This window comes from Bubalus kerabau, chromosome 19 (genome assembly GCF_029407905.1).
Source record: "Bubalus kerabau isolate K-KA32 ecotype Philippines breed swamp buffalo chromosome 19, PCC_UOA_SB_1v2, whole genome shotgun sequence".
NCBI classification, from domain to species: Eukaryota; Metazoa; Chordata; class Mammalia; order Artiodactyla; family Bovidae; genus Bubalus; species Bubalus kerabau.
This window is the reverse complement of record NC_073642.1, coordinates 61,696,787-61,723,492: the sequence shown is the minus strand read 5'-3', so window position 1 is coordinate 61,723,492 and position 26,706 is coordinate 61,696,787. Positions and strand designations below refer to the sequence as shown.

At 47.1% G+C, this 26,706-nt stretch overlaps 2 protein-coding genes across 5 annotated transcripts in view; one reads left to right on the top strand and one right to left on the bottom strand.

Moving 5' to 3' along the window:
* Positions 1-3,919, top strand: part of ATG2B (autophagy related 2B) — a 76,731-nt gene extending 72,812 nt beyond the window's left edge. For all 4 annotated transcript variants that reach the window (XM_055556532.1, XM_055556533.1, XM_055556531.1 and 1 more), the window contains one exon: positions 1,604-3,919. In XM_055556532.1, the coding sequence (XP_055412507.1) occupies positions 1,604-1,834 (231 nt within the window). In that variant the 3' untranslated portion in view covers positions 1,835-3,919. The remainder of the gene's footprint in view (positions 1-1,603) is intronic.
* Positions 3,920-23,848: 19,929 nt separating this feature from the next.
* On the bottom strand, positions 23,849-24,907 carry BDKRB1 (bradykinin receptor B1). Its single transcript, XM_055555903.1, has one exon. The coding sequence runs from the start codon at positions 24,905-24,907 to the stop codon at positions 23,849-23,851; it is 1,059 nt and encodes a 352-aa protein (XP_055411878.1).
* Between the last annotated feature and the right edge of the window lie 1,799 nt (positions 24,908-26,706).

Sequence of the window (26,706 nt, the reverse complement as noted above, 5' to 3'; positions counted from 1 at the left end):
TTCATTAATGATATTCTCCCCTGTCATATTCCGACAGACAGAAGTGCCTTAGGACAGTCTTTTACCTGACAAAAGTAACCTCTCTGGTTCCAAATGCAGGAAGACCATTGAAGTAAGGATATTATTAGTGGCTAAATAAAGGCAAGGCCATTAGTCACCTCTCTTAAGAAGAGGTTTAGTTGTTAGAATAAAGAGAGCTGATTACCTGTCAGTTCTGTTCCTATAGATGTCAGGATTGGGCCAGTTATCAGTAGACATGTTAGAAATCAGGTCTGTAAAAACGATCCTGGGCTTTCAGGCATAGCAGGGGCGGCTGGCAGCAGAATATTATAGCACTTGGGTATGTAGCACTTTGGGCTTCCTGGGTGGTGCAGTAGTAAAGAATCTGTCTGCCGGTGTAGGAGACACAGGAGACGATGGTTTGATCCCTGGGTCAGGAAGATCCCCTGGGAGAGGGAATGGCTACCCACTCCAGTATTCTTGCCTGGAAAATCCAGTCCAACGGAGGGGCTTGGCAGGCTACAGTCCATGGGGTCACAAAGAGTCAGGCACAACTGAGCAACTAACACTTCACAGATTGTGAAAGTGAGGACTAGATTTGGGGCCAGGACGAGGTTCCTTGATTTTCCTGAGAGTGTGAAGTTCTTCTCTCTAGGCCCTTCACTGAAACCGTCACAAGAGGATAGTGCTTTGTGGCCCTTAGGGGTCCTGAGTTAGACAAAAGGGAGAGATTTGAAACCCATATGTGACGACTGACCAGTGACAACAGTGTGACGTTTTACCACCCTGGCTTGACCTACACATTTACATATTCAGCTCTAAAGTTCAGCAGTCATGATTATTTTCATGTCACACAGTTGTAAGAAGGATGAAAAATGCTACAAAAACTTCATTTCTGGTTATTAAACATGTGCCTGCTTTGTGTTCTCAGAGTTTTCTCTATTTAATAAAGTGTTCTATTTAGTCTCTTATCTTAATTGAATGTTCCAGTTATCTTTTCTAGTGCATAGCCAGTAATTTAAAACTAATTAAATTATTTTATGGAGCTCAGTAGAATTAGGTTTTCCTGTTGCAGTTGAGTCACAGGAGCTATCGCCATGTTCATTTAGTGATTATATTTATTCAGGAAGCTTTGTTTGCTAATTTGATTTAACCAGAGTGATTAATTGTGCCAGAGAAGCTATTCTTGGAGTATTAACTATTTCCGTGCACATCCCTGTGTGAAACTGTAGTCTAGCTACATTTTCTGTACATAAGTGTCATAACAAAATGCTGAATTGTAATTGTCCCTTACTTTCCCTTTGGAGAAGGAAACGGCAGCCCACTCCAGTATTCTTGGCTAGAGAATTCCATGGACAGAGGAGCCTAGTGGGCTATGGTCCATGGGGTCACAAAGAGTCGGACACAACCGAGGGACTACCACTTTCCCTTAGAATTGTCACAAAAGTAATTATCCTGGGTTATCTCAAAAGTACAGTTTCTGCTTTGATTTCCGTTTGGTTACAAACCTGCTCTTGATGAACTCTATAGTTAGTGTGTTACGAGATTATTTAGAGAGTCTTCTGAGCACTGATTTACTCCCTTCTCTCCCCTCTTTCCTCAGGGAATCGCAGACACGGCTCAGACCATTTACGAAACTGCGGCTCGGGAGCACGAGAGCCGGGGGGTGACGGGCGCCGTGGGGGAAGTCCTGCGCCAGCTCCCCCCGGCTGTGGTGAAACCTCTGATCGTCGCCACAGAAGCGACATCGAATGTCTTGGGTGGCATGAGAAACCAGATCAGACCAGATGTTCGGCAGGACGAGTCGCAGAAGTGGCGCCATGGGGACGACTGATGTTTCAGACGAGGTTCTTGATGAAGACGAGGGGGGGAGATGTGGAGCAGAGGGCCCCACCGGCAACTTCAGAGGGAACTCATTTACTGTTACCGCGCTCATCTCAGGAACAAAACCATTTCTTAGTGAGATAATATAGTATCAAAGCAACATGCAACCAAAACCTTTTGACATTTTAGGGCTAGTTGGTACTTTCAGTAGACATGTTTGGTGGCTGGTGTCGAAAGTCCGTTAAGCATTTGCTGCCAAGTTAGTGGAATGCTTGCTTTTATTAAAATGACTGTAATCTTCCTTGTTACAGACAAGCTATCATTGGAAACCTCCTTTTACAGTACAGGGTGCTCAGAAATGTTTTGAGTACTTTGAAAGCACTATATTTATGTTGCTCCAAGGAGTTGATTTTTCTCCAGGTTTAAAGAGAATCACAGCTTCAAAACTTTCATTAAAAATGAGAGACAGAAGCCACAGGGAAAATAAAGCAAATAGGATTTTCAATATAAATATCAGTGAGGAAAAAATATCCCAGTCTGTTGGAGTTAGTGTTCACACAGTCAAGAACGTCGTTTCCATTTGCTCAGAAAATCCTTCCATGGGAGTTTGAGAACATGAATGTCGCAGACTTGTTCTGTTGTGTTGCACTTTATTATGTGTGTGTGTGTGTTTGTGTGTTTAGATTAATACAAGTCATGTGCTATATTCTACATGTAATTTAAAGAGTTACACAAACTATAAAGAGGAAAGTCTGAAGGTTTTTGGCAAAGGAAGGTAACTCAAATGTAGTAACTTTCGTTTATTCTAAGTGTAATGAAAATGTGCATTCTGTGATGAACTGGGGCCCATATAATTGTTTATTTGTTCAAATTTAAGCAGGTATAGTGCAAGCTTATTAGGGGTGTGTGGAAAGGGAGATTGAATGTGGTTTTTACTCTTTTGAAATTAGCCAAAAACCCTCCAAATATGCCCTAGTCAGCTATTTCGAAGCACCATTTTTACTTGGTTAACAGTGTACATTTTGATATTCTGTCAGGAATGAATAAAGTATTTTTATTTAAAGGTAAAGTTGTTTTATGCTTCCATGAATATTTTGCTTCTCTTAGAGCATATTCATAGATGCAATGCTAGGGTTTACTCCAAAATCCTTGGGAACACTTTCTCAAAATTGATGTTGGTTAATGTTAAGCAGATCATTACGTAGATGTGAGAAGGAAATGGTTCTCCAGAACTCCATCTTTGACTTTAGATTAATCTAGCAGAAAGAAAACATAGGACTTTGTATTCATCCTCTATTTAAAGTGTCATGTTGTGAACTCTCTAATTTCCTAGAATGGGGAGATGCATTCGAGTTGAAGTTGAATTTCAGAACTACTTTCAGTTTGGGGTTTGAAAAATGACATTGAATCAGTTTCATTCTTGAAACTTTCTACGAGAAAGCAAAAATCCGAACATTTAAAATTTGTAAAATTTTGTTAAGTAGCATGTAATTCTGTCTTGTTCTCTTTTTACTGCTGAAAAACTTGAAAGGCTAGTGCTCAGAAAACCACCTACTGAACCATCAGAGGACCATTTGTTACTGGACCCCAGCTGGATGGAGCCCACCTAGAATGTGGTCCTGAGTACACACGAATCACGGCTGTTTACTGTATGAAGCTTCAGCCTGCTTCTGGGGTGCTCTCTGGGCACCCTTGCATCAATCCCAGCATGTTCCCTTACATGGAACATGCTGGGTATGGTATCTGTGATGAGTAATCAAACTGAAAAACGCTCAAATTTAAAAATATAAAATCTCCTTAACTTTTAAATATGTTTTCCATACTGTATCTAATTGCACTTAATTAGTATAGGGAGAAATAATCATCCTCTTCTCTGTACTCTGAGTTGCAAATGGACCGATTTTTTGACAAATTGGGTTTATAAGTCCCATTAAGCATATCTTTATTATGTAATTTCCATGGCTGTCTCTTCTGCCCTCCTGCACCTGCTTTTGATAGAATCTACCTGTGGGATCAGAAACCTTGTGTCTCAGAAAGATTTAGTGTCAAGGGTCTGTTCATTGTCACTTTAACCAAGATGCTGTTTACCTGAGGTGTTTACGTGGAAGAACTGTGTGTGTTTGAACACTTTGCCATTGTTAAATATCCTTAATTTTTTTCTTTTTTAATAGCGTCTTTTCAAACTTTTATACCACGCTGATACAGTAAAGAATGTTGGCAGGATGCTTGTGTGGCCAGGTCTGTGAACTTACCAAGTGGTGACTTTGCCAAGACATTCAGCTCTAAACCTCAGTGTCCCCGTCTGTAAATGAAGGGGCTTCTTACGACAGCAGAGATTTTCAGATGATTGGAGCATGCACACGTGTGCGAGCAAGCATGCAAGTGGGAATGATGGTGTGGGATGTAGCACTTAGTCGTGGGCCCCAGGCCTGTGACACCTTGAACAGGTGACATTGTCTAACAAGAGCCCTGGCCGTATGGCACCCACAGAAGCCCCGGCTCCTCCAGGTCTCTGATCTCTTAGACTAATGTGTTTCTGAACGGTGCCTTCAAGGCTGACCTCTGCATGGGGCAGACTGAGCATGTCCGTGTATCACTGCATTGAGTCCGTGTGTGTATCTCCCCGAGGGTCCAGGTAAGCAAGCTTGATCAGGAAGCATCAATGAGTTTCAGAACCTCACAGGGTTACAGGAACACAGTAAGACCGCCTTACATTATAAAGGCAGCAGGGGCCATGGTGACGTCTTCTCTTGATTCGGGCTGATTGGGATCCCCTGGTTTCCCTGCCTGTCTGTCCACCGATGGCTATCGTTTACAAGTACAATGTCAGCTCAGCACTCGCCTTTTAGGACAGATAGGATGGCATATTTTTTGTAGATATCATAGCAAAGACTTCCATTTTAGTAAAGATGGGTCCAATTTGGATTCCCATTAAGCACATGTATGTAACATCACTATTTTTATAATACAGAACCCGAGAAAAAAAAAAATCTTCCCAAGTAGCCATGTGCCTGAAATGGCAAAAAGATAAAACACAAGTATCTCTTGCTCCTGCTATGTGTCACTTTTAAATGCTGTTGAAATAGTTTCAGTTTTAAGGGAATAACTTTTTAACCATCTCCTTAAAAACTGTGTCATGTAGGTTTGGTGCCTTCGTTCAATTCTCGAACAGGCCAAACAACTACGCCCGCTGCCTGGGGGCCGCTTGCCACCCGCGGGCACTGTCGAGTCGGCTCGTGTGCCCCGAGCTTGCCCTCACCAGAGACAAGGGACAGGGCAGAGGTGGAGGTCAGCAGTTTTAAACTGGAAGTCTTACACTTGCACTAAGTAGTTTTAGGATTAACAATTTATTATCTTAACATTAATTTAGATCTTATATATATATATATATATATATATATATATATATATATATATAAAAGCCACATGACCTGACTTAAGGATAATCATTTAACTCTGCTTTGCTTCAGTTTTCTCAGACCTTCGTGGGGTGTGTGTCCTCAGCTTCATGGGGACTGTGGCAGGGGTAGTGGTCTGTGGTGAGCAGTCTATTCCCTGCTTCCCTTCATGTCCTCTTGACATGACCTAAGACATGAGAGAAAATGTCTGTAAAGTTCTTTAAGCCTCTTGAAAGTAAAAGGCCCTATGCAAATACAAAGTGATACTTGGTATCGGCAGATGCATCAATTGGACGGATCCATTGGTACCAAATTGAATAAATCAAATACAAGTTTGTGAGTCTCAGGTTAAAAAGGAAAGTTGTTTAGATAGTGTGTAGATAGTGAAGGGGGAAAAAAAAAGGTTTTTTTTTCCCCCTTCCCAAGAAATCTTGTTTCTTTTTACTGGAAAATACAGTCAGTCTTTTCATTGAGAATAACTGAGTGCTTTAATGCATTTTATTTTTATCGCAATAGTTTCAGGATCATGCTAGGCACTCTGCTTCCTGTAATGGACTTTATATGCACAGTTGCAAGTCAGCCAGTTTTAATCAAAAGAATTTCCTTTTCATAGTAGTGTCTACAAGTCAAAAGAAGGCCGTCTAGTACATCACAATTAGTTTCTTTGCGGCGAGGGATAAGAAATTTAAGTGAGTTTCAACAATTCATATTTTGAAATGTCAGTAGTTTTGATAAACAGAAGTGTTACACATTTTTTTGCCTCCTGTACCCACTGTCAGCCCCTTGGTTTCAAGCACGTAGCCTCATAGAAAACACCAGAGTGCTATCCGATGTATTTCAGGAGATTGTAGACGATATTGGCGGACTCAAGGACATCTCTAGTGCTGTGTGTGCTGGGAGGGGAGGGGAGGCGGGGTTGAAATGGCAGCCCCTCCTTTAAGAATATGTTTACTTTGCTGTTTCACATGTATTTTGTGTATATGAAATGGCAGCTTCCAGTTTCTAGTTGGATGTGTCTTACGTTGTTTGTATAATTTGCCATCACACGGGACTGTTTGCTTTCCCATTGTGAAATTTGGTAGGGACTCCACTTCAGCTCCTAATGTTAATCCATCCCGATTTATTTTGGACATTGAATTGATCTCACCACAAGTAAAAAACACGTCATGTATGTTGACTGTCGTCGTTGCTGTTTCCTCATGGAAGTAATTCTAAATGTAAATACTTTAAGAATACTGATGCTGTATGAGTATTTTTGTGGCAATGTTAACTTGTTAGTGTGACTATTTAAAGTATTATGAATTTAAGGATATTCTTGAAGAAAATTAAAATATTTACTCTTTGGAGTTTGCTTTAAACAAATTCACTATGGTCTCTCTCCGAGAAGTGCCCCCTGTATAAAAAGCCTGTATAACATTTTTCGAAGCAGAGGGTAGGTCTGTGTCAGATCCTGTTCTTGGGAAATGGTCTTCCTCTGATCCTGGTACTTAGAGCTTACCTGCTACCAGTTTCTGAGATGTCAGTATATAGGGCATATTCTGTTAGAGTTTGCCACCCCTTCCCCCTTTTGGATATTAATTGCTGCATTAGTTATTTTATCTCTAAAATGTAGACTTGCAGCAAACACATAGTTTTGGTCTTAGGGACCTAGATAAATACTTGAAAAAATCTGTTCTTTGGGAATCTTATTACTTAGGAATATTTTAAAGAAATATTTAAAGACAATACTTTGAAAGATGCTTTGATGACAGATCTCATTACATGACTGTTGACTTTGCACCATCAGAGAAAAGTCATGGGTCACAACACACCTCACACATGACTTTTTTTTTTAAACTTTTTATTTTATTTTGGGGTATAGCCAATTAACACACAATGTTGTGAGAGTTTCAGGTAGACAGCAAAGGGACTCAGCCATACATATACATGTATCCATTCTCCCCCAGACTCTTGTGAGAGAGAGGGGAGCGAAGCTTTGTGAGGTGCCTGCTGTGAGCCAGGTATTGTATTATTTGCATAACCTCATAGCCCCTCTGAGGGGTGGTTATAATAGTCTGTTTTCCAGAGGAGGAGACTGAGGTTCAGAGAGGTCAAGGTAGTTGCTCACAGTCTCATGGTTTGACTCCCAAAGCCCATGCTCATTCTAGGATTTCATTTAAGAGGTGCAGTTGTCTAAATTAGTGAAAACTCTTCACTAATAAGGAAACCAAGAAAGAAGTTTTGCTAAAAAGTTGAGGTTAAAGGCTCTTTGAATACTTGAGTCTGACAAAGTTGCTTATCCTGCATCTTCACCTCTCTCCCCTCCCCTGGTTGGGCTCCAGTCACAGTCATAAGTCTGGGAATGGGGCTAAATTAGAATCCTTCCAGTTAAAGAATCTTGCCCTTGGGGCTGGTTACGTTCTGTGGGTCTGTCCTGCACATTGTGAGATGTTTCACAGCGTCCTTTGGGCTTACTCAGTACATGCAGGTAGCAGCTCCTCCCCAGCTGTGTGAACCAAAAGGTCTCCAGACATGGCCAAATGTCCCCTGGGTGGCAAAAAAACCCTGGTGCAAATCGCTGGGTTAAAAGCTTCCCTGGTGAAAATCACGTGCAACCTGGAGTGAGAACAGTGCCTAAGAGCTTCCCCACATTACGTTCTAGAATATTCTGCCTGGTTCCTCTTATCTCATCTTAAAGATTATATTTTTCAGATAGGCCCAGCCACCCTCACCTCTTTACGATAGCACACACTCCTGTCAAGACACTTTGTGGCACATCTCTCATTTTAAAGTCAACGAGTGTTAAGTATTTGCTATGTGACTACTACTTTGTTCAGCCCTCAACAACATGGCATTCACATTTACTATCAGCTGGAGTCCTGGCAGGGAGCAGACGGCTACTGAGGTGACTGAGGGCAGTGTAAGGAAGGGACTTAGCATAGGTGAACAGGGGCACAGGAGACCCGAAGCACCTTGAGAGCTGACTCTGGGTCTTCCCCAGGCCTCAGGTCTGTGACTCAGGTGATGGCTGACGTTTTCCTGCTCCCCTTGGCTGCAGGAATGTGAGGCTCCTTCTCCTCCTCTATTCCATCCTTCGGGTTACTGAGGCTAAGCCTCCTCGCAGGCCTGAGGGACAAAGCAGTGACTCACAGAACCTGTAGCTGAAGGACAGGGCTGCCGGGCAGTGGCTGTGGCCTTAGGTGGAGCCAAGGAGCCAGAGGGGTCTGACAACTATTTGACCTCCTTAGGCTCACGCCCTCCCATCTCCTGCTGGAGCTTCTCATAGGTTGAGCCTATAGTCCAGTATCTCAAGCTTATCCTGGCAGAAAGCACAGTGGAAAACAGAGCAGAGGGGTGGAGAATGGATCTGGAGGGGGGCAAATGAAAGCTGTCCAGCATTCAGACACAATTTGCATTTATACTGTTGTCTTCATTCTGCACATGACAACACAAGAGGCTTAGGATAAGTAACCTACCCAAAGCCATACAACGTGCTAGTTAACAAACATTAGTCACTGATAACAGTTCAGTTCAGTTCAGTCACTCAGTCATGTCCTACTCTTCACAACCCCATGAACCGCAGCATGCCAGTCCTCCCTGTCCATCACCAACTCCCGGAGTTTACCCAAATTCATGTCCATTGAGTCGGTGATGCCATCCAACCATCTTATTCTCTGTCGTCCCTTCTGCCCTCAATCTTTCCCAGCATCAGGGTCTTTTCAAATGAGTCAGCTCTTCGCATCAGGTGGCCAAAGTATTGAGTTTCAGCTTCAATATCAGTCCTTCCAATGAACACCCAGGACTGATCTCCTTTAGGATGGACTGGTTGGATCTCCTTGCAGTCCAAGGGACTCTCAAGAGTCTTCTCCAACACCACAGTTCAAAAGCATCAATTCTTCAGCACTCAGCTTTCTTTATAGTCCAACTCTCAAATCCATACATGACCACTGGAAAAACCGTAGCCTTGACTAGACAGACCTTTGCTGACAAAGTAATGTCTCGGCTTTTTAATATGCTGATGACAGATAAACCCCCAAATCCTAGCAGTTTAACAAAAAAAGTTTATTTCTCATTTACATCAAGTCCAGTTAGTGTTCCTGAATATCATCTGGCAGCCCTCCTCTAAGTGGTGATGGAGGAGCCCTGGCTCCTTCCACCTTGTGGCTCTGCCTCACAGGAGAGAGAGGAGACTTGGGCTGGAGACTTTTGCCCATGTTCTATTGATCAGAATCCTATCATGTGATCCCATCCAGCTGCAAGGGAAGCTGGGGAATGTAGTCTTGCTGCGTGCCCAGGAAGGAAATGGGGGTTGTTGAGAAGCTAGCAAGACTCCTGTCCGAAAAAAAAAAAAATACACAACCTCAAAGTCAAGAATTATTTTTTATTTTGTAGCCTTTCTGAGCATTTCAAGCCTAGAAGACAGCCTCTCAGATAGCTCTGAGCAACTTCTCTAAAGAGGTATGGAAGGAGCCAAGGTAAACAGAAGTTTTTGCAAATACCAGGTGGTTGGACGTCTAAAGATAGCTATTAATTGAAGACAAACGTCTGAAGTTAAGGACTTTAGCAGTTTTCTGTGTATGGGGTGGAAAGGTGCGAGAGTCTAGACTCCTTCCAGTCACTCCTTTGGTGTGCGCCTCAGCTGTCTGGGGTCAGTGCCTGGTGTTTTCTCATCCTGAATTCCCTCGGGGTACACACGGTAGGGGCAGCCACAGTGGCTGCAGGCAAGGCAACAGGCAACCCCTTTGTCTGCATCCTGCATTTCCTCACCACCAGGGCAGCTGCAGCGACTAGGTGGCTGTAACACCGTTTGTTTACTGATCGGCAGGCAACATTTTCCACTCACACCCTGCTACATGCAGAGATTTTAATCAGACAATGTCTGACTCCAGACCCGTGCTCTTAGCACATGATCTGCTGGAATTACAATTCGTTACACTCCAAGGTAATTTGATACAACCAAAGTTGGACTTTTTTTTTTTCCCTGCTTGTTTGTTTACCGCCTGAAAGCAGTTCCTCATGGAGCAAACAAATTAAATTCAGCAAACATGGGCTGCGGGATGAGGCAGGATAGTATAATGTGATGGTTCTCAGAACTTGTCAGTATATTGGAATCACCTGAGGAGCTTTTAAAACTTCCAAAACCCAAGACCAATTAAATCACGGTTTAATGTATTAAATGTCCTTTTTGAAGGTGTGTTTTTGAAGCTCTCCAGGTGACTGCTGTGCAAGACACATTGGGGGCCACCGGGGTAGTGGCTAAGAATGTATATTTTTGAGTCAAACTGTCTGGATATGAAACCATGCTCCACTGCTTGTTAGCTGTGTGGCCTTGGGGAAGTTGCTGAACCTTTCTGTGCATCAGTTTCCTCCTCTATAAAATGGAGCTAATAATAGGATTTTATGAGGATTATCTGAGTTCACGTATGCTAAATGCTTAGAATAGTGTCTGACACATAGTAAGCACCATCTAAGTGTTAGATATAATGGTTACTGTTTCCTGAATGCCAACTAGGAGTAATGCCCTGGGGTAGATATGAAAGATACATGTGTGTGTGTGTGTGTGTGTGTGTGTGTGTGTGTGACGCTTGTTGTGTCCAACTCCTGATGACCCCATGGACTGTAGCCCACCAGGCTCCTCCGTCCATGCGATTCTCCAGGCAAAAATACTGGAGTGAGTTGTCATTTCCTCCTCCAGGGGAATCTTCCCGACCCAGGGATTGATTGAACTTGCATCTCTTGTGTCTCCTGCATTCTCAAGTGGATCCCTTACCAGTAGCGTCACCTGGCAAGTCCTATGAAAGATATGGTCCTTGACTTTGGGGAACTTGGAACCCCCGAGAAGATGTCAAAATCTAATATAAGACAGATTAGGCATGGCTAATTATTCCAGCCTTTTGTTCCGTATAAAATCAATTTGTCTTGCTTCTGAGAAATTGGGTGGCATTTTACGAAGCCAAGGAAAGGAGAAGTCACTCAAAATAGTCTTAGAACTGGAATTCCTAATTTTGAAGATGCCACCTGGTCCCCTCTTTCGCTGCCATCCAGACATCTGCTTTCCTGGCATTAAACACTGAGCCAGGGAAGCCTTGGGAAAGCCAGAGAAGCCAGTTCACTTTTCAGCCTGATGTTCAGGATTGACTGGTTCCAGGGAAATTTGACTTGAAGGGTACATCTTGGGTAGCATGTGGAAATAAAAGTCAAGGAGGGTGCTGGAGGCAAAGTCTTTGCAGTTTTGGGTTTTCTGAGGAAAATGAACATTAGCACATCTTTAGAGTAAGAATTTCTAAGGCTGTCAGAAGAGAGCAAAACATTCTCTTACATTTAGATTTCGTTGACGTATAAAGGAAAACATGAGTGCTCACTGCCAAGTACTAACGTTGCTTCCAAAACCTAACATGAGCCGTTGTCAGCCCAGATGTGACCTATTTATTTTTAGAGCAATGAAGACCTCAAGGCTATGACTCGAAAAGCACTTAACATTTAGTAAAAGTTATGCACAATCCCCACACCCCTCAAAAAGCTATGCTATTTAAAAAGCATTATCAATATCATCAATACTGTCTTCCCACTCCAGTATTCTTGCTTGGAGAATTCCATGGACTATCTTAGTTCAGTTCAGTTCAGTTGCTCTGTCGTGTCCGACTCTTTGCGACCCCATGGACCGCAGCGCCCCAGGCCTCCCTGTGCATCACCAACTCCCACAGTTTACTCAAACTCATGTCCATCAAGTCGGTGATGCCATCCAACCCTCTCATCCTCTGTCATGGACTATCTATGGGGTCGCAAAGAGGTGGACACAACTGAGTGACTTTCATTTCAGTTCATTTCATCAATATCATAGCTCAATTATTAGAGATTCTCTTTTCATATATGTAACAGACATGTTATAATGAACATTTCTAAGGCCAAATAAATACCTCCCTTTATTTAAGTTTAAACTGGTTTTACTTATTTCCACCTCATCCCACCTGTTTTCTTTTAAATACTATTTTCTTCAAAACTCTCCTTAATCGTTCATACTGGATTTCATTTTGAAAGTCATCTTTTTAGTCTTTATGTCCTGTTTGCTGAACTGGGGTTTCAGCCCACTCTCTACCCCAAAGACTGACCTTGAGCTAGTCCCCTAACTTGGCTGCACCTCCGTTTCTCAGTGGTTTTCACGCTAACCGGGCTTCTCAGGTGATGCTAGCAGTAAAGAATCTGCCTGCCAATGCAGGAGATGTAAGACACACAGGTTCGATCCGTGGGTCAGGAAGATCCCCTGGAAGAGGAAATAGCAACCCACTCCAGTATTCTTGCCTGGAAAATGCCATGGACAAGGATTCTTGCCTTCCCCAATCAGTAGAAATTCAGGCAAGGCTTTATTGGGGCCCCTGCAGTCGCAGGAGGGTGTGAAAACATGCAACAGGTTTGCTTGCTTGCTCTCAAGAGGGGGCAAGCTTGTTCCTTATATGGAGTGAAGGGTAGGGGTGTGTCCAGGGATCAAGCTGGAGGGTTGGTTTAGGTGGTTTGCCCCCCGCTTAGGTGTATGTGCAAGGGGCATCGCAGGACCCTGATTTTTCTCCCAACACCTTGTTTTTGCTCAGAAGTGGCAGTTGAGTTTTTGGTCTTTTCTCTCTTTTGTCCAGAATTTGCCCCACCTACAGCATGCATGCAGTTTGTTTTTTTCTTTTTTTTCCAAGCAGTTATTTTTAGTCCCATATAGTTTCTTTGTATTTTGTAGCTCAAGAAACATTTTTCCTGGTGTAAGCTTTGCAACTGTAGGAGACATAAGAGATGCCGGTTCAGAAAGATCCCCTGGAGGAGGGCATGGCAACCCACTCCAGTATTCTTGCCTGGAGAATCCCATGGACAGAGGAGCCTGGCAGGCTGCAGTCCATAGGGTCAGACAAAGTCAGACACGCCTGAAGTGACTTAGCACACACGCAAGTTTTGCAGCACTGCAGCAAAGGGTCCAAGGTCCAAGCCTGTCTCAGTTGATCTGCACCATCTTACTTTATCTCACAGATGGATCACTAACGAGGGGAAACACCAAATCAATGATATGTGACATCCATTTAAAATTTGAATGGCTGTTGCCAATTTCCGTTTTGTAGAAGTTGTACCTACGTAAGTATCCACCAACAGGGCTCAAAAGAAATTGTTGTCTCTTCACATTTCGTGTTTTGTTACGTTTTGGAACATATCTGCTGTAACCCATTCAAGGACTTGGCTTTAAAAATTTCTGCAGAAACATTTCTGGGGAAAGAGTGCTCCTCCTTGGAGGCCAGCAGGGGGCGCCCGCTCCCCTTCTGAGTGGAACTTTGATTTCTTGTATTTGCCCCACAAAGCCCCCGCAGCCCAGTTGAATCTGAGCAAATCCTGGCCCCACAAAGGGTGGGAAGGTTTTGGAAAAGTCCTAATTATCCCAACCCTTTCACAAGGCTAGTCTGTGGCAGCTTCCTGTTAGTCGAGGACATGACTTCAAATTGAATATAAAAATGTCATTTGATGTCACGATTAATTTCTCCCTGTAAATACCAGGTTGGGTGATAAAGTACACTCGGCCCCTCTCTCAATCCCCAGGGCTTGTGAAAGTTGCCAGTGTTCACAGAAAGTTGATAAGGGAATATTTGGGACCTGAGATAATTGAAACGTGCTTTATATTCAGATAAAGATCTTTTGTTGTGTTTTCCTTGCAAGGTGGGGGAGCGGGTACGTAAAAGTGAGTCTGAAATAGGAGCTTCTCTGCTGATTGATTCCTCTGGGAAAATGCAACCCCCGTCCCTGAATCCCACTACTCAGGGCTGGGACTAATTTGAGGCGGCCGGGGTCCTCCCCTTGGGCACAAAGTTTAAGAAGGGGGTCGTGTACAGGGGCACTGCAGTGACCAAGATAGTAACTGAATGCCATGTGTTTTTTTTTAATCAGTTAGGCTGTGCTGGGTCTCCGTGGTTGTGTGCAGGCTTTTCTATAGTGGCAGTGAGTGGAAGACACTCTTTGCTGCCGTGCATGGGCTCCTGGGTGTGGTGGCTTCTCTTCCTGCAGGGCGCAGGCTCCAGGCACACGGGCCTCGGTAGTTGCGGCATGTGGGCTCCAGAGCGCAGATTTAGTAGCCATGGTGTATGGCCCAACTGTTTCACAGCATGTGGAATCCTCCCGAACCAGGGATCTAACCTGTGTCCCCTGCATTGGCTGGCAGATCATTATCCACTGTACCACCAGAGAAGCCTCTGAATGCAATGTTTTTAAAAACTCAGAATGCATGCAAAACACCCATGATGAACAAAGCAGGAACATTTTAAATAAAGACAAAATGGCCCCCGCACCTCCCTCCTCATCTCAGTGGCCTCCCTCTCAGCCGAGTCTGCCGGATCCTGTCTTTCCTTAAAATGTGGTATTTTGCTCATTATGACTGAATCGCATTCCTGCCTTTTCTCCCTCTTTCCCGACCTTACCCACCCCTGCCCATCACAAGGCTGGCTATAATGTGATGCAGGGAGAATGACACAGGGAGCAGCCACAAGGCACGGGTGGAAGTGGGGACTCACTGTTCAACCCCGGGGAGTAATGCCAGAATCAGTGACTGCTAGTTGCTATCAACTGATATCACTGTTTGGACTGGAGGAGAGCCTCTGCTGGAGTGAGATTAGCAAACACTGACCCTGTGTGCAAAGCTGAGTGATTCTCTGTTTGGCAATTTAATTGTCCCAACGGTGGCATGTGTGGTACCCGTCTGCCAACCCCTTATCTCCAAGAGTGCTGGCCTTCCAGCCTCCCTTTGCACACGCTTTCCTAGGACCATGGGCCCTCCCCTTCCCTTTGTTAAGTTCAGTCCTTCAGGGCCGAAGTCCTCCCCCTCTGAGAAGTCCCCCCAGATCGCTAGCCTTTCCTTGAGGCCATTGTCGATGTAACTGAATCACATTAGCCAAAATGTGGTTCTCAGCTGGGGATGGAAGGTGATTTTGCTCCCAGAAGACATTTGGTCACATCCAGAGACTGAGGTTGTCATACTGGGGACGGCGGGTGCTCCTGGCATCTAGTTGTTAGAGGCCTGAGACGCTGCCAAACAGACTACAATGCCCAGGACGGCCCTCTCAACCAAGAGCTGTCTGCCCTAAGTGTCTAGTGTCAAGAACATTTGTGCCAACTTTGCCAAGAAATTTTGTGGAAACTCTCAGGAATCAGATTTGCATTTCACCATCAGTCTTCCCAGGTGGCGCTAGTGGTGAAGAAAGTGAAAGTGAAGTAGCTCAGTCGTGTCTGACTCTTTGCGACCCCATGGACTGTAGCCTACCAGGCTCCTCTGTCCATGGGATTTTCCAGGCTATAGTACTGGAGTGGATTGCCATTTCCTTCTCCACTTGCCAAAGCAGGAGAGGTAAGAGATGTGGGTTTGATCCCTGGGTCAGGAAGATCCCCTGGAGGAGGGCACAGCAACTCACTGCAGTATTCTTGCCTGGAAAATCCCATGGACAGAGGAGCCTGGTGGGATACCATCCTGCTGCTGCTAAGTCGCTTCCGTCATGTCCGACTCTGTGCGACCTCATAGACAGCAGCCCACCAGGCTCCTCTGTCCCTGGGATTCTCCAGGCAAGAACACTGGAGTGGGTTGCCATTTCCTTCTCCAGGGGTACCATCCATGGGGTTGCAAACAGTCGGACAAGACAGAAGTGACATACACAGCAGGCTTTCATTTTGGGGGGATTGCACTGAGTCTTCATTTCTTTTTTTTAAATATAAATTTATTTTTAATTGGAGGCTAATTACAATATTGTATTGGTTTTGCCATACATCAACATGAATCCGCCATGGGTGGACACATGCTCCCCATCCTGAACCTCCCTCCTACCTCCCTTCCAGTACCATCCCTCTGGGTCATCCCAGTGCACCAGCCCCGAGTCTTCGTTTCTTTGAGTGTGCTTTCTTTAGTTTTGGGGAGTGGGGGCTACTCTGTAGCTGAAGTGCCCAGGCTTCTCACTGCAGTGGCTTCTCTTGTTGCCGAGCACAGGCTCTAGGTGCTTGGGGTTCAGTAGTTGTGGCTCTCATGCTCTAGAACATGGGCTCAGCCATTGTGGAACACAGGCTTAGTTGCTCCACGGCATGTGGGATCTTCCTGGACCAGGGATTGAACCCGTGTCCCCTGCATTGGCAGACAGATTCTTATCCATGGTACCAGGGAATTGTGAATTGTCCATGTTTTTATCCAAGATGTTTGGAATTTGAGTCCCTTGGAGTATGGGATGGGCAGGAAACTAGGAGCTGGGGTTTGAGGACAGTCCTGTTTTCATGTCTCAGTTCTGAACAAAAGGAGGCAACGAGTCAGCAGGTGGGGCTGACATGTTATCTTTGTTTCTGAGAAGACCTCGATCGAACAGTGTCACTCAGGTGCATGGCCACAGTGGACTTCTTAGTTCTGAATCCCAGAGTCAGGCGGACTTACCCACACAGGCCCAGGCGATGCTGAGTTTCCCCTTCTGGGGCACAGCCTCATGGCTGAGAGAAGCCCAGCGTCTGCAGACAGCACTTTCCAAAGAGTGAATATGGACGGGGGCACTGAGCTCTGCAAGTTCAATTCTTTTTTTCTTGAAACTGGTCAATCAGATAAGTCAGTTTTCTTCCTCAGAGAGGAGTTAAGGGGTGGGCAAGAGGCCCAGAGGTCGGGAGCAACTCCTCCTCATCGAAACCTGGTGAATCAGTGAGGATGGGCTATATTCTGCTCCAGTAACAAACATCCCCCAACTCTGTGGCTTGAAACAACAAGCGTAGATTTCGCACTTGCGTTTAACACAGGGCTGTCTGTAGGTAGTCTCTCAGGGGTCCGGGCTGATGGGCTCCACCTCTTAATGACACCACTGTCTGGGTTTGCTATAGCAGAGGAGAGGAGAGCTGTGCTCTGACAGGCTCTTGCCTAGAACGGACACACAGGCTGCCTTCACACTGGGCAAAGGAGTGCGAAGACCACACTTAACTCCAACAGGGTGAGGAAGTTCAACCCTCCCACTTCCCAGAAGGACGGGAGAACTGGCATTTTTGGAGACCAGCAGTCATGTCTCTCCCAGGAGAGTGAAGAAGGACTTCCTGTCCTTCGACCACCTCCATCAGCACCGGGCAAGGGCAATTCCACTGGAAAGACAAGGAGTTCTCAGGAAGCGTTTTCCAGGGAGCCACTTGCCTGGGCTGGAGGAATAGACATGGCGGGAGAAGAGCTGGCTCTGACCCCAGACGCTGCATGGATGGCATCACCGGGAGAAGAGCTGGCTCTGACCCCAGACGCCGCATGGATGGCGTCACCGGGAGAAGAGCTAGCTCTGACCCCAGACGCCGCATGGATGGCATCACCGGGAGAAGAGCTGGCTCTGACCCTAGACGCCGCATGGATGGCGTCACCGGGAGAAGAGCTGGCTCTGACCCCAGACGCCGCATGGATGGCGTCACCATGCGATGGGAAAAGCATTCTGGGCCTCAGTTTTTCCATCAGTACATTGAACAGATTGCACTGGATGGTCTTTTCCACATCCTGTGAACCCTCTGAAGGGAGGAAAGGTCTTATTTACTCTGCACCCCATGCCTCACACAATTATTGTTGTTGTTGTTGTTTAGTCGCTCAGGGGTGTCTGACTCTTTGCGACCCCGTGGACTGCAGCATGCCAGGCCTCCCTGTCCCTCACCATCTCCCGGAGTTTGCCCAGGTTCATGTCCATTGCATCAGTGATGCCATCCAGCCAGCTCATCCTCTGACACCCTCTTCTCCTTCTGCCCTCAGTCTTTCCCAGCATCAGGGTCTTTTTCAGTGAGTCGTTTCTTCACATCAGGTGGCCAAAATACTGGAGCTTCAGTTTCAATATCAGTCCTTCCAGTGAGTATTCAGGGTTGATTTCCTTTAAGTGTCCATATTGGACACGAATTCGTGTAGTCAAAGCACTGAATGAATTACCTGCTCTGATTCCATCTGAGTTTGAGAAGGTCAGAGTTGGGTATTCCCCAGTCCCCCATCATTCATTACACCTAATCCATTGTGCGTTTTGACTCCATCTGAGGTCAGCTCTGTGTCTACTGCACCTCCCTGCTCAACCCCTAGAAGCAGAGCTACCAGGTGACTGGCTGCTGACCGCAGGTGGGCCCAGTGAACCTAGCCAAGACCAGCGGAAGAGCCACCCAGCTGCACCCAGCCCAAGTGGTCAGCTGCAGAACTGTGAGCCGAGGTGCTTGCTTTAAATCTTTGGGCTTTTCTTGTTTAATGCAGCAGTAGATGACTGATACATTCTTCTGGCCATTGTCCTATGTTCTTGTGAAATGATGTCTCTGAAATGCAGGCCTGAACGTGACATCCCTGTTCAGCATCTCTGTTGACTGGCATGGCCTTCTGATCTCTTCTGTCTCCCAGATCTCCTGGAAAGTAAGCCTGGCCTCCTGCCCACTGCCTTAAATCCTACCCCAGATACAGGGAGCTCTGCCACTATCAAGGCAACTCAGATGGTAGGATCCCTGGTGCTCAGGCCTCTTCTCTGACCTCCCAGTCCCATGGGCATCCCTGGTCTGGACCGAGCCCTGCTTCAGGAGTCCTGCTCACTGAGTTTTCACCCATCTTGGGGCTGTGTTTCCCGATCACTGAGTGAGTTTCCACCCATCCTTATCTGTGAAATGAGGTTGAGCTTGATGATATTTTCTTTTTTAAAATTTTTATTAGATTCATAGATCCCTTGTACTCTTTACTCAGTACCCGCTATGGTTAACATCTGAGTATGGTATGATATCACAGCCAGGAAGCTGACCATATAATTTTTCAGGTTGCACCAGTTTGACATGCACTCATTTTGATGATATTTAAAGCCTCTTCTAGTTCACAGGAGGAAACTTCCCGCCTGCCCCTCATCAAACCCATGACTCATCTCTGGAGAACAAGAAAACGTCTGTGTCCATTGCAACACTTGGGAGACTCCCCAGGCTGGGATTTAGGGGGGCTTAGCGCTGCTCATTTTCCATGACAGTTGGGGTGATGGATGCCATGGGGGAGGGCGGCTGGCAGCCGTGGATTCACAGGACAGGCTTGAAGCTGGAAGTGGCCTGGAGAAGAAGCTGTACTCAGCCCCCCAGGAGAGAGAGAGAGAGAAAACAGGGGCGTGGAGCTGGGAGGGTGGGTCTTTTCTTAATTAATAGGTTCCATTAACTTTTATTTACTTAATTAATTTTTGACTATGCTGGGTCTTTTGCTGTGCAGGCTTTTTCTCTAGTTGCAGCGAATGGGGCTCCTCTCTAGCTGCGGTGCGCGGGCTTCTCATTGCAGTGTCTTCTGTTGTCGCAGAGCATGGGTTCTGGGGCACGTGGACTCCTAGTTGCCTGATCTTCCTTGATCAGGGATCGAACCAGTGTCCCCTGCATTGGCAGGTGGATTCTTTATCACTGAGCCATCAGTGATAAAGCCCATCAGATGAATGGCTTATTCATCCGGCCATGCCATGTGTGAGCCCTACAAGGTGAGCCTGGGCCTGGACCCAGGTGTGAAATACCTTAGGCGAGCACGTCAACAAGAGCCATGGGAACTCAGAAATATTCATTTCTCCCTCAACATTGATCCTTTTAACACAGGGAGGAATTTTTCTATGTGCAAATGAGTAATTGACCTTCCCAGCAGAAGGACAACAGAATTCTTATGGTGGGGTTGGCGTACAGCTCCCCAGCTGTAGGAGCGAGCGCTGTGCTTTGGTTAATGTGACAGGCGTCCCATAAATCATCTGTGCTTATCAGAGCCCCTGTTGACCATCTGCTGTTGAACTTCAGGTCAGTGAGTAATGCCGTGAACTTCTCAGGCCAGCACGCTCTTCCATAGCATGTAGGATTGTTTGTCGTGAGCCCTGTCAGGATTTTTGAAGCCTCAACTAAATCAGGGCCCGAGAAAGAAGAGGACATGTTGGGGTCAGTGCACGAGAGACTGGGTCTTATTTTCTCTTTCCAGCTCTCCCTGCCTGCCTGGATGCTTCTGTCCATTCTGGCCACTATGCTGTTGGGGCTTTGCTCACTGGGTCCTATGCAGGGGCTCAGAAACTGCACTGCATTGGAGTCAAGCAAGCTGGCTGAGTCCAGCCTCCACCCCTGGGGAGCGGGCCTGCCTTTTGGCAGCAGCGCTGCTACCCAGCTCCAAAGAACTGATGTCCTGGGGAAGCCCCAGGAGGTGAGCCCTAAGAGGACCAGGCTTGTGCCTCGGCCTTGTCTCCTGCTTCAGATCCCGCCTTAAGCGCCTGGCAACAGCAGATGCTTAATAGACATCAGCTGAATGAACAAAGGAGTGCAGACTCTGCACTGCAAGAGCTTCCAAGTGCTCAAGAGAAGCCTGAGGCTGGAGACTTTTTATGGAATTTAAATATTTGTTAAACACCTCCTGGTCCAGAGTAGATATGTGGGGAGGCGGGATCCTGCCTGTTGACCTAAATCCAGGCCCCCTGAACCTCTCTCTGTGCTCTCCAGGAAGCCGACAGGAGCTGGGTTGCTGATCAAAGGACTGTCCCTGATGGCGTAGCAGTCTGGCGGCCCACCCCCTGCCTGCCTCTCCATCACCAGGCCCCAGAAACACCTCCTCCTTGCCATTCCTGATTGAACCTGAGTCTTCTTTGACATCCCACAAGAATGGGTCCTTCTCGTGCAGCGGGAGAGTTCCCCTCTCCCCAACCCTTCCTTGGAGACTGTCCTTAGCACTGGGCCCACTGACCTCTCCTCCCCAGGTCCTTCCAGCACCTTGCCTGTCTGACTGCCCACCCCCCACCTCACTGGTCTTTGACTGTCTTATCTTAGTTAATGAAAGTGAAAAGTGAAAATGAAGTCATTCAGTCATGTCCGACTCTTTGCGACCCCATGGACTGTAGCCTACAAGGCTCCTCCGTCCATGGGATTCTCCAGGCAAGAATTCTGGAGTGGGCTGCCATTTCCTTCTCCAGGAGATCTTCCCGACCCAGGGATTGAACCCAGGTCTCATGCATTGTAGGCAGACGCTTTACCTTCTGGGCCACCAGGTAAGTCTTAATTAATAGATTCCATTAAAGTTTATTTATTTATTTAATTTTTGACTGTGCTGGGCCTTTGTTGCTGTGCGGGCTTTTTCTCTAGTTGCAGCGAGTAGGGGCTCCTCTCTAGCTGTGGTGCGCGGGCTCCTCACTGCGGTGGCTTCTGTTGTCGCAGAGTATGGGTTCTGGGGCATGTGGGCTCCTAGGTGCAGCTCCCCGCCTTTGTTGTCCCGTGGTAGGTGAGATCTTCCTATACCAGGGATTGAACCAGTGTCCCCTGCATTGGGAGGTGGATTCTTTATCACTGAGCCACCAGGGGAGCCCTCATGGCCACCCTTGATCCTTGTGCTATCCTGGGGTGGCCCCACCTGTGGAACGTTCAGTGCAAACCTTCCTACTTTGTGGCCACAACCTCCTATTTTTCCTGCCTCTATCTTGCTCTGGATGCTCCCTTTAACCCCTGTCCTTTAACCATATCAGCGTCACTGCTTCCCTCATCTCCTAGGTTCATTTACTTCCCTAATTTAGCCATTTTTCATAGTACCACCAAAATTCCCAACACCCTTAATCGATGTCTGCCCATCTGACAAATCCCACCCCTGGAGCAGTCCACTGTCCACCATACCTGGGCCCACTGAGCTTGGCCAGAGTGATTCATTCACATAAGAAATGCATGCGGGCTCCCTGATGGTCCGGTGGTTAAGAATTCACGTGCCAACGCAGAGGTCACAGACTCCAACCCTGATCCGGGAAGATCCCACATGCAGAGATGTAGCTATGCCCGTGTACCACAGCTACTAGAGCCCGCTCACTGCAGAGCCCGTGCTCTGCAGCGAGAGGAGCCACTGCCACGAGAAGCCTTACACTGCAACTAGCGAGGAGCTCCTGCTTGCTGCAACTAGAGAGAGCCCTAGAGCAGCAATGAAGACCAGCATGGCCAAAACAAACAAAATGATCATCTAGAAAAAATGCATACCTCCAGCCAGGTGCTCACAGCCCCTGAAATACCTCCATGCTTCCCTCCTGCCCTTGACCATTAGAGATCCTCCCAACACCTGCTTCTCCTCAAACCTCAAATCCCTTCCTGGCAGCCTCATCCTTCCTTCCTTCTTCCTCCCTCTTAAACTGTGAACCCTCCTGCCTCTGTGTCTGATTTGTTTCTTTTCTCGAGAGCACTCCTTTCCCCCGTTTTGCTTGTCTTTTGGGAATTTTAGGTCTCTTCCTCCAGGAAGCCCCTCTGGATGGCTCCCTCCCCGCCCCCGAGGCTGGACGCCTCTTCTGTGTGTTCTCACCTGACAGCGGATGCTCCTGCTCTGTGACGCTCTCCTAACTCTCATCCCTGTTGCCTTGAGCTCCTGGAAGGCAGACCCTCTCAGGGTCACCAATGGGACCCTCGCAGCAAGAAAGGCATGGAAGCATTCAATTCTCTTTCACCCGCAGCCCACACTTTCTACCTGTGTGTCCTGGTTCTGCCTCCCTCTCTCCGTGTACCAGGTTCCTGTTGTTGTTTAGTCAATTAGTCGTGTCCAACTCTTTTGTGACCCCACGGATTGGTAGCCCTCCAGGCTCCTCTATCCATGGAATTCCCCAGGCAAGAATACTGGAGTGGGTTGCCATTTTCTCCTCCAGGGGATCTTCCTGACACAGGGATCGAACCTGCATCTCTTGCGTCTCCCGCATCCACTGAGTCACCAGGGACGCCCATACCAGATTCTACCTCTTGTCAAACTCAGCTTACGGTTTACTGCCTTTGCAACCTCTATTTTGGTAACCCTGGAAGGAGCCCATCCTCTTTCCCTCTGAACGCCCCAGGCACGGGTCTGTGTCACCTGCATGCGATTTCTCATTTACTTTTTTTATACTGTAATTATTTTGATCTCTGTAAGTTCCTTGCAGATAAGATCTCTAGCTATATCATCTCTCTGTTCCTGGTAGTTAACCCAGAACATTTTGGAAGGACAGTTGGAATTGCAGTAAGAGATGCTTATTGGAAATTTGTTTCCGACCGCTGTGACAAATTAACCATAAACTCGGTGACTTATTAAAAACAGCACAGATTTATTATCTTCCGGTTCTGGAGGTCAGGCCTCCAAAGTAGTGTCTCTGGGCTGCAGTCAGGAGGTCAGCACAGCTGGTTCCTGCTGGAGGCTCCAGGGAGAGTCCATTTCCCTGCCATTTCATCTCTACAGGGCGCCTGCAGTCCTTGGCTTGTGGCCCCTTCATTGCATCCTCCCAACCTTCTCTGACTTGGACACTTCTGCCTGCCCTTTGTAAGGACCTTTGTGATGATACTAGACTCATCCAAATAGCCCAGGGTAACCTCCTCATCTCAAGATCCTTATCTTAATCACGCCTGCAAAGTCCCCATTACCACATAAACATTCCCAGGCTCCAGGGATGAGGTCCTGGTTATGTGGGTGGGTGGATGGGGGCATCATTCAGTCTACTGTTGCTGTCCAGTCACTAAGTCGAGTCCGACTCTTTGTGACAGAATGGATTGCAGCGTACCAGGCCTCCCCGTCCCTCACCAACTCCCAGAGTTTGCTCAAACTCATGTCCATTGAATTGGTGATGTCATCCAACCATCTCACCCTCTGTTGCCCCCTTCTCCGTATTTATGATGTCAGTAATAATGGATCAGGAAGCCACACTTCTTGGCTCCCCACTGTGTTAATTCCGCCAGAAAAGTTGGAGGATCTCTTTCCTATGAGACGAGGCTACAGGAGTAAGACTCCTAGGAATGCATTGTTTATAAAGTTCCCAGACTTTGGTCCTGAAAAGCTGGCCCCAAAAGACATAAATTACTGGATTCAGGCAGCTGTTGATGACAGCAAAGAAGTTGGCACATTGCAGGCCCAGATCGATGAAATTCTCCCAGAAGCAGCCTCTGACAGCCCTCACCTGGAACAGAAATTCCAGGAAGGCAAAGAAGTGGTAGGGCGCCCAGCAGAGCAGGAAGGCAGACACGAGGGTGAGGATCAGGGCGGTGGTCCTGCCATCCCTGGGCCCTCCACACCTCGCCCTGCTGATCTGCCGCCGCCCCCGCAGGGCTGCCAGGATGTGACAGTTGAAGAAAACGATCGCAGCCAAGGGGAGGAGAAAACTCAGCAGGGTTAACTCCACCATCCTTACAAAGGGCCAGGCGTCGTGGGGGTACCGCAGCACGCAGGCGGAGACATTCAACTCTGGCATAGCCTTGATGGAGCGCAGCAGGAACGTGGGGAGACTCAGGAGGGCCCCCATGGCCCAGATGAGCAGACAGGTGCCCTGGGCCCGCCGCCGCCGTCGTCGCCTCCGGCTGGCCATGGGGTGCACCAGCACACAGTAGCGGTCCTGGCTGATGGCCACGACCAGGAAGACGCTGATGAAGAGGTTGGCTTTGATGATGCCGTTGACCAGGCGGCAGAGGAGTGCTCCGAAAGGCCAGTTGAATTCGTTCCGGATGTTCTCCGCCCAGAAGGGCAAGCCCAAGACGAACACCAGGTCAGAAGCCGCCAGGTTGGCCAGGTAGATTTCTGCCGTGTTCAGACGCCGTCGGGCCACGAGGAAGACGGACAACACAAAGAGGTTCCCCAGCAGCCCGCAGAGGCAGATGGAGAGGATGCAGGTGGGCAGCACTCTGTGCAGCAGGGCCCAGGCTTCCCAAGCTTCGTCACAGGACGTGGCATTTGGGGGCAGGGGCTGGCTCTGGTTGGGAGTCTGGAGCTCCAGGAGGGCCCAGGACGCCATCCACGGTGACCTGCAAGGAACAGCATGCGGAGCATCATGCAGGAGGCAGCCTACTCTAATCTGTGACCTATCCGGTCTGCCTCCGGTTTTGGAAAATAGTTTTATAGGCACACGGCCACACCCATTCATTTACATTTTGTGTTACAGAGTGTTGTGGTTTTTTTTTGTAAATTAATTAATTAATTTTAATTGGAGGCTAATTACTTTACAGTATTGTAGTGGTTTTTGCCATACATTGACATGAATCAGCCATGGGTGTACAGAGTTCAGTGGTTGCCACAGTGGCCATTTGGCCTGCAAATATTAATCATCCATTCCCTTAGAGCTTCGCTAGTGACTCACATGGTAAAGAATCCGCCTGCAATTCAGGAGATCAGGGTTTGATCCCTGGGTCAGGAATATCCCCTGGAGGAGGGAATGGCTATCCACTCCAGTATTCTTACCTGGAGAATTCCATGGACAGAGGAGCCTGGTGGCTATAGCTCATGGAGTCTCAAAGAGTCGGGCAAGACTGAGCAACTAATGACTAACACTTTACTTTTCCCTTAGAGAAAAAGCTTGCCAACTCTGAATATAAAGGAAAAGATGACCAAGGCTTTGAACCCCAAATTCAAATCCTGACACAAGCACGTGGTGTGGGCCACTTAGACCCCCTGAGTTTTATTTTCCTTTTTGAAAATTGGAGCTAATCGTATCCTTCTTGTGGGATTATGTCTAGAACTGTATCTATGGAACACTTGACCTGGTCGCCTGGCTTAGAGGAAGCACTCAGTGGAAGGGGAGGATGAGTCTTATTTACAACCATACTATTATGATTAGCAGTGCAACAAATACTTAATGAGCACCTCCTTTGTGCCAGCACTTTGCCAGGCAGTGGAGATACAGGGCCCAGCCCCCTGAAAGTGGCAGACAGGAGACAGTGGTTGATGGCTGAAGACAGAATGAAGCAAGGAAGAGACCTGGCCAGTGGAGATGTTGGTCCATTGGAACTGGGACCAGTAGGATGGAGAGGGTGGAGTCAATAGTAGAAGGTGTGGAGTTTCTGGGGCTTCACACCTAAAAATCCTCCCCCCATTTGGATGAGCTAATATATGCACAGTGCTTCAAATGCTCTCTGGCTCTCCATAGGCACTTGCTACCTGTTAACTATTGTTATCATCTTGCTTATCCTTAGTGATGTTTGAGAGATCTTGAGCTGGGCACAACTTACAGTATCCAACATAAGATACTGTATAAGAGAGCTGATCTCCAGAGAGTCTCTTTGGCTCTGCAGACTTAGGTAATCGCTTTGTGACTCTGAGCCTGACTTTCTTCATCCAACCTTCTCGCTATGACACTGAAAACCACATGCTGCACCATTCACATCGGGTCAAAACCACGGGTCCCTCCACTCATTCATCCACTGGACAAGTATGTACTGAGCACCCACTATGTGCCAGGCATGGTTCTAGGCACTGGGCCAAGCATCAGCAAACAGCCAACCCACCTGCCCTCCAGGTGCTTCTAGCCTCGTGGGAGGAGACAGGAAGCTCAGTGAATAAACTCGTTAGCCCGGGACGGGCAGCCGTGGAGGCAGTGAGCCATGGCCAGGCTTGAGAAATATTCCAAGGGTAGGACCACCATGATTTTCCAATTGTGTATGTATCATGAGAAAGGAGGGATTGCATGATGCCTAGATTTTGGGCCTGAGAACCTGGAAATGGCAAATAGATGGGGAAACAGTGGAAACAGTGGCTGACTTTATTTTTAGGGTCTCCAAAATCACTGCAGATGGTGACTGCAGCCATGAAATTAAAAGA

Coding starts and splice junctions, on each gene's coding strand:
- BDKRB1 (XM_055555903.1), bottom strand. CDS start 24,907: ATGGCGTCCTGGGCCCTCCTGGAGCTCCAGACTCCCAACCAGAGCCAG.